This window comes from Amia ocellicauda, chromosome 9, assembly GCF_036373705.1.
Source record: "Amia ocellicauda isolate fAmiCal2 chromosome 9, fAmiCal2.hap1, whole genome shotgun sequence".
Classification (NCBI taxonomy): Eukaryota; Metazoa; Chordata; class Actinopteri; order Amiiformes; family Amiidae; genus Amia; species Amia ocellicauda.
The window spans coordinates 32229131-32239100 of record NC_089858.1 but is presented as its reverse complement, the minus strand read 5'-3'; the positions used below and the strand labels follow the sequence as shown (position 1 = coordinate 32239100).

At 37.9% G+C, this 9970-nt stretch overlaps 1 protein-coding gene across 1 annotated transcript; it reads left to right on the top strand.

The window, feature by feature from the left end:
- Window positions 1–539: 539 nt before the first annotated feature.
- Window positions 540–3215, top strand: mc1r (melanocortin 1 receptor). The gene is made up of 2 exons (XM_066714102.1): window positions 540–860; window positions 1275–3215. The coding sequence occupies exon 2, from the start codon at window positions 1346–1348 to the stop codon at window positions 2324–2326; it is 981 nt and encodes a 326-aa protein (XP_066570199.1). The 5' UTR covers window positions 540–860; window positions 1275–1345; the 3' UTR covers window positions 2327–3215.
- The last annotated feature ends 6755 nt before the right edge of the window (window positions 3216–9970 follow it).

The following is a 9970-nucleotide window of genomic DNA, read 5'->3' as shown; positions in this document are numbered from 1 at the left end:
CTTCATTCCCACAATACAGACAGAATGACACTCATGTTTTTTTCATTGTTTATTGCAATCGATTAGACTTATGCAACGATGTTCATGCAATGCAACTTCTAAGGCCAAAGGAAACTTAAGTGTAAATGTAAATTAAACTAAATCGCGTACTGTGGTATCCCAACAGACAGAATTTGGATTGAACAATTATAATTTTAGACCTAAAGTGACAGACATGATTTCTCATACTAGTTCATATTACAGTTATTACAATGCAAATGGAATAGTAGAAAATAAATAGTTGCATTTGTAGCTTCACATATGTGTGCCAAAGGTATTGAGAGCACTACAATATTGACCTATATGAATTGTTGGCAATGCAGAAATGCAATAAATGCAAACTATTGGGATACACTGTGTATTGCACGTTTGAAATAAACGTTATCTGTGGTGTGTGAAGAGCTGTCATGTGGTTGACCATCATTAGTGAAGGAGGAGTCAAGAAAAACACAGACCTTTAAAGACATTAGGCTGCAAGATTTGTTCCAGGGGTATTTCATTTAGGATGTTTTGACGCTGTCTTCTTTTTTCTCGGATTGTGTGCGGTTTGCAGCCCGGAAAGTGAGAGGAAACCTCATCCCTGCAAATCCTCTGAGGATGACAGTGATGCTTTCAGGACAGCAGCTCTGAAGTGACAGCAACGCAGAGCGGCTGTGGACGCGTTGTTTCAACTGAAATGAGCGTTTACACATAATCTCAAAGCGCAGGAAACAGCGGCGTCGTCGGATACATACAACCCCTCTAGTTGCGGACAGGACTCGTGGATTTTGTACTCCAGTAGCCTGATGTGTAACTACACGCCAATCCAAGATCACTTTAAGGTAAGTGCACTTTTGCACTTTGCTGCACTGCAAAACCATCACATTTTTATACTTTTAGACATTGCGATATCAAATATTTACCAATTACAAGGACTTTTTGTAACATTTGCATTCGTTTATATTTGAGAGAGACTACTTGAGTTGACAATAAACTATAGACTATAACACGATAGCTCTCCATGGTTTTACTACCTATATTTTATTATGAAGCTGATATAGGTCTACTGTTTATTTTGAGCAAATACATGTTGAGGTAAAGGTAAAGACTCATGCCCATTCGTATACTAATTGTGACATTTTCTCTGTCATTCCAAAATGATCGTGAATAAAGAAAGGTTACATTATTAGCCTACTATAATTGGTTAATTGGGTAATCATTAAAGGAAAACTAACCTGTTTTGTTTTTGTTTTTAGTACCAGAATATAGAAGATAGTTTAGATAAAAACTTTGCTTGAAAAGACTCACATCGCACTCTTTGGCAGACATGAACATCACAACTTACAACCCTTTGTTAAGGGATCACCTGGAGGTCCACCCTCATGGCTTTCACGGCGGGGGAAATGTTACCAACAACATCTCCCTTGGAAACCAGAACTACACTGGCTGCACGCAAATCACGATACCTCACGAGATCTTCCTGACCCTGGGCTTAGTCAGCTTGGTGGAGAACATCCTGGTGGTCCTCGCCATCATCAAGAACAGGAACCTGCACTCGCCCATGTATTACTTCATCTGCTGCCTGGCTGTCTCCGACATGCTGGTGAGCGTCAGCAATGTGGTGGAGACCATGTTTATGCTGCTGTTTGAACAAGGTGTGCTGCTGGTCACATCAGACATGATGAAGCAGCTGGACAATGTCATTGACATCATGATCTGCAGCTCAGTGGTGTCCTCACTGTCCTTCCTCAGCGCCATTGCCGCGGACCGCTACATCACCATCTTTTATGCTCTGCGTTACCATAGCATCATGACCACCCAGCGTGCTGTGGCCATAATTGTGATCATCTGGGTGACCAGCACCATCTCCAGCACCCTGTTCATCGCCTACTACACAAACACCGCCGTCATCATCTGCCTCATCACCTTCTTCTGCATAATGCTGGTGTTCACAGCTGTGCTCTACCTCCACATGTTCATCCTGGCTCATCTGCACTCCAAGCGCATCAATGCCATCCAGAAGAGCCGGCGCCAGCACCAGGCGACCAGCATGAAGGGTGCCATCACTCTCACTATTCTGCTGGGCGTCTTCCTCATCTGCTGGGGCCCCTTCTTCCTCCACCTCATCCTCATCCTCAGCTGCCCCAAAAGTCCCTACTGCACCTGCTTTTCCAGTTTCTTCAACCTCTTTTTAATACTCATCATCTGCAACTCGCTTATAGACCCCATCATATACGCCTACAGGAGCCAAGAACTCCGAAAGACTCTGAAAGAACTGGTGTTCTGCTCTTGTTGGTTCTTGGCATAGTGTGCTGCCCAGAAAAGCAAAGACCCCAACAGAGTAAAGAAATAGAGAACTGTGGTTCATCAAGCACAATAATTGACTAATGAAATCACAAAAATCATAAAGGAAGCAAATGCGCCTTGTTTGGGCTTGTAGGCTTTTTAACCACACATTACACTGTACTGATTGATGGTGATGTCAATTTTAAGGACAAATAGAAAGATTCTAAAATCTATTTTCTTGCATTTCTGAAAAGAAAACCATTTGTAATTGTTTGTAAATCCTGTTATTTTTTTAAAGAAAGCAAGCTAGTTAACAAGTATTCTTTTGTTATCAAAGTTGAATTTGTAAGGTGCAATTCTCTTGGAAGTTTGTAGGTAGAAATATGGGTTTATAAAAAAATTAAAAAAGAAATGGAAACTCCGATGCCAGTAATTGAGAATCGTGTTTCCTGTCCTGAAACCCATCCCACTTGGTCAATAACTCTATTTATTTCGATGTCACCAGTTATATTGTAACGATAGTGTTCTTTTCAAAAACAAAGTGCAAAAAACAAGAAAAACTGCAAAAATATTCAGTTACGTATTTATCATATATATTACACTATTTGCTTTTTTTTTTAGTTCATACCAAATTGTATTTTCTTAATTGACCTGTATTGATAACATTTTATCAAAATAAGTAGTTAATCTAATAATTTAACCTCATTGGATCGAGGCTTGTTTCTTTTCTTTGTAAGTCTTTATAAAAGGCGCTGTAGATTTGTAATTTTCATTGAGTAATTTGTGAATGACTACAGTAATGAGTGATGGCAATTTCTAAATAAAATAAAAATAAAAATACATTATAAAAAACAAAAAACATCTTGGAAGCAGTCCAAAGCACTGTTAAAACAAGACTCCAAAAATGTAATACCGTTTTGAAATAATGAAGTGGAAATGTAATGCTATTATTTTATTTTACTTGATTTTGTTTGATTTTATTTGATTTTATATTTCCTGTCGTGCCACTTAAAAATATATATAAGAAGTTTACAAAATTAAGAAAAACAGCTCACCAAAGCTTACACAAACTATATGAAATAACTGTAGTTTGGTTATAGCATACCTGCCGGAAATAATGAATCTTGAAAAACTTGTTTATTATCTTTTAGATCGTCATTATTATTATTATTATTATTGAGATCATAAGAATTGAGTTAAGGAAGTATAGGCTAAAGATGAGATATCATATATACAATAGGCTTTATTTATATATTATATATAGGCTGATTAAGACCGAAGATTCCAACAAGATATATTTTTAAATTGCTATAAAATTATTGGAATGTGACGTACTTGGACAATTGGAGAAATGTATTCGGGAAACAGTGGCCCACCAACTATTAACTTTCAAACAGTGATTTATTTATGTGATCGTAGGTATTTGTAATCGAGAAAAGCACAGTACAATATATACATTTAAATGTTAGCCTACACTGGTGGTCAAACGTTTTGGGGTCTGTTGCAAATCTAATTGAAAGGATTAAATCGTTTGTTTTCTCAAAATGAAATGATCCAGAGCTCATCTTTGGTGCAATTTAAACTGCGAACCTAATATTTGAACGCAATTAAGGTCAAGCAATTGAGGAGGCCTACCGATCAATTTAAATATCAACTTGTTTTTCCTCTGTCTTTATTATTTAGGTTGGAATTAAATAATAAAACAAAATACACACCTGCTAGAAAACTACTAACCTGTACTCAGTGGCAGCTTACAGTGAGGGAAAAAAGTATTTGATCCCCTGCTGATTTTGTACGTTTGCCCACTGACAAAGAAATGATCAGTCTATAATTTTAATGGTAGGTGTATTTTAACAGTGAGAGACAGAATAACAACAACAAAATCCAGAGAAACTCATTTCAGAAAAGTTATAAATTGATTTGCATGTTAATGAGGGAAATAAGTATTTGATCCCCTATCAATCAGCAAGATTTCTGGCTCCCAGGTGTCTTTTATACAGGTAACGAGCTGAGATTAGGAGCACTCTCTTAAAGGGAGTGCTCCTAATCTCAGCTCGTTACCTGTATAAAAGACACCTGTCCACAGAAGCAATCAATCAATCAGATTCCAAACTCTCCACCATGGCCAAGACCAAAGAGCTGTCCAAGGATGTCAGGGACAAGATTGTAGACCTACACAAGGCTGGAATGGGCTACAAGACCATCGCCAAGCAGCTTGGTGAGAAGGTGACAACAGTTGGTGCGATTATTCGCAAATGGAAGAAACCCAAAATAACTGTCAGTCTCCCTCGGTCTGGGGCTCCATACAAGATCTCACCTCGTGGAGTTTCAATGATCATGAGAACGGTGAGGAATCAGCCCAGAACTACACGGGAGGATCTTGTTCATGATCTCAAGGCAGCTGGGACCATAGTCACCAAGAAAACAATCCTGCAGCGCCCGCAAGTTCCCCCTACTCAAGAAAGCACATGTACAGGCCCGTCTGAAGTTTGCCAATGAACATCTGAATGATTCAGAGGAGAACTGGGTGAAAGTGTTGTGGTCAGATGAGACCAAAATCGAGCTCTTTGGCATCAACTCAACTCACCGTGTTTGGAGGAGGAGGAATGACCCCAAGAACACCATCCCCACCGTCAAACATGGAGGTGGAAACATTATGCTTTGGGGGTGTTTTTCTGCTAAGGGGACAGGACAACTGCACCGTCAGATCCTGGGTGAAAGCCTCCTTCCCTCAGCCAGGGCATTGAAAATGGGTCGTGGATGGGTATTCCAGCATGACAATGACCCAAAACACACAGCCAAGGCAACAAAGGAGTGGCTCAAGAAGAAGCACATTAAGGTCCTGGAGTGGCCTAGCCAGTCTCCAGACCTTAATCCCATAGAAAATCTGTGGAGGGAGCTGAAGGTTCCAGTTGCCAAACGTCAGCATCGAAACCTTAATGACTTGGAGAGGATCTGCAAAGAGGAGTGGGACAAAATCCCTCCTGAGATGTGTGCAAACCTGGTGGCCAACTACAAGAAACGTCTGACCTCTGTGATTGCCAACAAGGGTTTTGCCACCAAGTACTAAGTCGAAGGGGTCAAATACTTATTTTACTCATTAACATGCAAATCAATGTATAACTTTTTTGAAATGTGTTTTTCTGGATGTTTTTGTTGTTATTCTGTCTCTCACTGTTAAAATACACCTACCATTAAAATTATAGACTGATCATTTCTTTGTCAGTGGGCAAACGTACAAAATCAGCAGGGGATCAAATACTTTTCTCCCTCACTGTATATTTTATAAGATGCTATTTTCTTCTACTCATAAACTTAACCAGTATGATACATTTTTAGTTTTCTATTAAAGGGTGGGTCACAGTTTTGATTTAATCCGTACCTAAATCTGTGGTGTGTGTATGTAAGATCGTTATAGAAAAAACACAGCCTTCACCAAGGAGTCTCATGACTGAATGTAACCTTTAATCATGGGATATATTCAGCCTTTACTGTGTCCCATTTGCTCTCCAGTCAAATAGGTTGAGTACTGGTAAGAAAAGGAGTAGCACTGAATTTTCAGATTTGAGATTTTCAGATTCAGTCTTTTTATTTGTATGGCAAGACAAGTTATCATTTAGAGATATCTTCAATTACATTTAAATATATCTTTAAATATTTATCTTTCATTTAACACCATTTACAGATATCTGAAATTAATGTATAGATATATTAGAGATATCTACAAATCATTTCAAGATATCTGTAAATGACTTCTTATATGTTTAGTTCAGTTCATTTTATTATAAACCCAGAGATCAATTGGTTCGCAGGCAAGTCTAAAAAACTAAAAACAACACAGTAAACAATAATAAAAAAACACACAAATGTTTGTATGTTGGCTGAGATTGTCACTTCCTGTTTACTCATTCAGTTACATAGAAATGAATGAACGAGTGAACAGGAAGTGATAACCTCAGGCTACATACAGGAAATAATTTGCAGATATCTTAAAATGTATTTCAGATATCTGTAAATTCATTGCAGATATCTTAAAGTGAATTTGAAGATATCTATAATTCATTTCAAGATATGTTTTAATGTTTCAATATTTACAATGCGATTGAAGATATCTCTAAGTGAATTGCCATATATTTCGCCATATGTCTTGGACACTTTTGTTAGCTACTAGTTATATTTTTGTAGTATGCCCTCCATTATGTAAAATATTGACTTTTAGAATCTCCAAAAGAAATATCTGGTGATACAAGATAAATATATGTGTCGTTCTTTGGAACCAATGTTAATTCACCATACAAGAGATTAGGGTTTCATGTGAGCTGAAATACAAACAATATCAGTTATATGTTCTTATAAAATGGACAGTAAAACTTTTGAATAAGCCAATGCTTTATGTATAGTTTTCCTTAGTGGGATTTCTCTTTAATTTCCAAAAGACTCCACACACACACATACACATATGCACCCATGTATTAAACTCCATGGGTTGTTCATTTGCAAATTAGTTAATGCTTTATTAGTGTATAACATTATATTCCTTAGCTGAATGTAAATCAATAGACCCTTTCATATATATGGTACATTCTGTATTGTTTATAATCAGTAATGTACAGTACAAATTTAATGTAATTAAAGCAATTATATGAAGCAATTTCTTGAGCTCAGAACTCAGACTTGAAACACAGGGAGAAATTTTGTATTGCACTTATGTTGTAAGTCGCCCTGGATAAGGGCATCTGCCAATAAATAAATAAATAAATACTACTACTACTACTACTACTAATAATAATAATAATAATAATAATAATAATAATAATGTTGAAATACAGTGTAGAACAGCATAAAGACTTGGGGCCAGACCAAATTAAAAAAAATGTTTGCACTGTGACGCCTCACAGAGGCATTAGCAGTATTACTGTGAATGGATTTCACCCTGCTAAACATTACAGGTAATCTCCCAGTCTCACTGGAGGACTGTCAACAGGCCAACGTTTAGGCATTTCTTGTTTTAACATTACCTGGATAATGTTTTCACTTGCTCTTTTTCTAATGTTACCACCCCCTTTTACTCCCTTGGTTTCAGCTCCTCACTTTGAACCTCTCGGCTTCAGATATCTTGAAATTATTTGAAGAATGTGCATTTCCATTGCAACTGCCAGTCAGTTAAGAGTATGGTTTCTCTGATACTTAAGGTCCACACTCTATTATGTGTGTAACGGGGCTCATATCCTCCTGGTACCCAGCAATTAATTTTTGTCCACTGTAGTGGACATAGGTTTTTTGTCAGTATCTCTTAGAACATACATATCACTGTTTTAATGTATCTAATGTATCTTAAAGAGGTCATCCTGGTCTTTTTTGTGATGTTTGGGGTGGAACCTTGACTTAGCTTCCTCTTCCTGGCTTTTCAAAAATGTATAAATTGAAAACTTTTTTTTGCTGGGTCTCAGGAGGATATGGTATATGAGCACATTACAAGTTATATAACTCAGAAAAAATCAGAACAGTGATACTCTACTGGGTGGAGCAGACACTGGAGGGGCATCTGTGCGGTGCAGGTCAAATCCTGAGCAAGGAGCTCCGACTGCACGGGTTACACTGGGGCAAATTCAACAGTTGAATAATCCATGAAAGATCTTGTCCCTGGGCACACAACCTTCTGCTCCTCAGACAGGGTTCAACTCCTCCACATCCAGTGTTACTTTTAAAAGTAATGCTTTACAATATTGAGTTACTCCCTAAAAAAGGAACTAATTGCGTTACTTAGTTACGTTTTATGGAAAGTAATGTGTTACGTTTTCTTACCTGGCTGAGGCTCGATCTCTTCCAGGCTTGCAGGTGTTTTTTGACTGAGAAGTTATTTTTTGCACTAGTGTTTAACACAGCAATGCATTGAACAACAAACTATATAACATACACCTTCAATTTCTTTTAAATTAGAATCAATTACTTCTAGTTTATAATAACAGATAGATTTAATATTTTGTGCATAATTATTAGCACAGCTAAACACATTTAATGAAGTTAAGTTTGACAAAATAGGGCAAAAGACATATCTTAAACATTTCAAGTGTTTAATAACTTGAAACAATAGAGTACAAACTACATCACAAATTAAACATAGATCTATAAGCTTTCAAATTTGAAAAATGGCCTCACATGGCCTACTAAACAAATGTATAAGTTGATTCCAACAAGCCATCATCCAGGAGAAGCCCTCTTTCAGTGCCAAGATTTTGGCCATCAGGATTTCAAGGGTAGGTTGAAGGGTGCCATAGAAACAGTCGTCTTCACCTTGAAGTATATCCAATGCTATACAGACAGGCTTCAGAACCTTGCAATATTCTTTAAGGAACTGATACTCTCTCTCCGTTATGCATCTGATGTCCAGGCCAGTGAAAAGTTGATTCAGATCCACTAAGGGCATGTCTGTGACTCTGCTAAGCACATCATTTAATGAATTCCACCTTGTAGTTGTAGGGACCAGCAACTTTCTTTTGCTGAATTCATCAAGGCTCTCTGATGCCACAGTTCATCGACTAACTTTTGACCACAAGGCTGAACACTTTCCAGTTGCACTCCTGTACATTGCTTTGCTATCTACCTTTGCTGTCAAAAATTTAACTACGTTGTTCGTGCATATAAGATTAAGGGTGTGGGATACACATCGGTGATGTTGAGGGAGAACATACCTTTCGCTGGTCTTACTGTCATCCCGTAAAACTTTGTGCAACTCCATAAAGATGACCTCGTTTTCATTATTCTCTGCTTCATCTGCTTGAAACATTCTGAATGCTTTTGCAAAGTTGGCACCATTGTCCGTGACAGTTGTGAATTTGCTCTATCTCCGCTGCGATGGCATCATACGTGTGTCTCCCACAAAACCGTCTGCAGGCGATTGCAGCTTTTTGGTGATGCAGAGTAGCAGGATCGATCCAGTGTACAGTAATTCCCCAAAAACTTTTATTCTGTGCAGTCCATAGATCTGCAGTAGTGGAGGCATATTGCAAGTCGGCAAAAGTTTTCTCCATGTCCGTCTCCATTTCCATATAGGCCTTGTCCAAAGAGCTTCCAAAGGTTTTGCGATCGGGCAGCACGCTCACCGTCCTTTTCCCCATCACAGGGATTTTGCTGATGATATTACAAAATGTAGGCGCCTCCACAATGGAGATTGGTTGCATCTCCTCAACAATAAATGCAGCAACCAATTTGTTGAGTTCAGTCAAACTAATTGTTTTACCGGGTGGTGAACTGAAATCAAGATTTTGTTGTTTAGCATGAGGCGGGGTGCAGGTGTCATTCTGATCTCTCTCTTCCGACTCTGTAGTGCTGTGCTTGCATGCAGATGTTTTTTTAAATTTGAAGTAGTGTTTTTTGCAGTTGACAAGTGTTTTTCACCTGCACATAATCTACACTTAACGACTATTCCCTTTTCCCTTTCTTCAACGATTTCAAAATAATGAGAATAATTCCATCGCAGAAATGTAAAGCTCTGGCCTGCCATCTCCGTGTCTGACTAGCGTCTGTTCCTGTGCATGCATGAGTGCGCGAGTCTACGTGCCTACATTCATTTTAATTCAGAATTTTAATTCAGTATTTAAAAAAATGTTAATACAAATTAATTAAACTGAAAAGTAACTTGCATTACTTTTTTTTTAAGTAACTC

What these genes read in the sequence shown, in the direction of transcription:
- mc1r (XM_066714102.1), top strand. Translation starts at nt 1,346, where the DNA reads ATGAACATCACAACTTACAACCCTTTGTTAAGGGATCACCTGGAGGTC.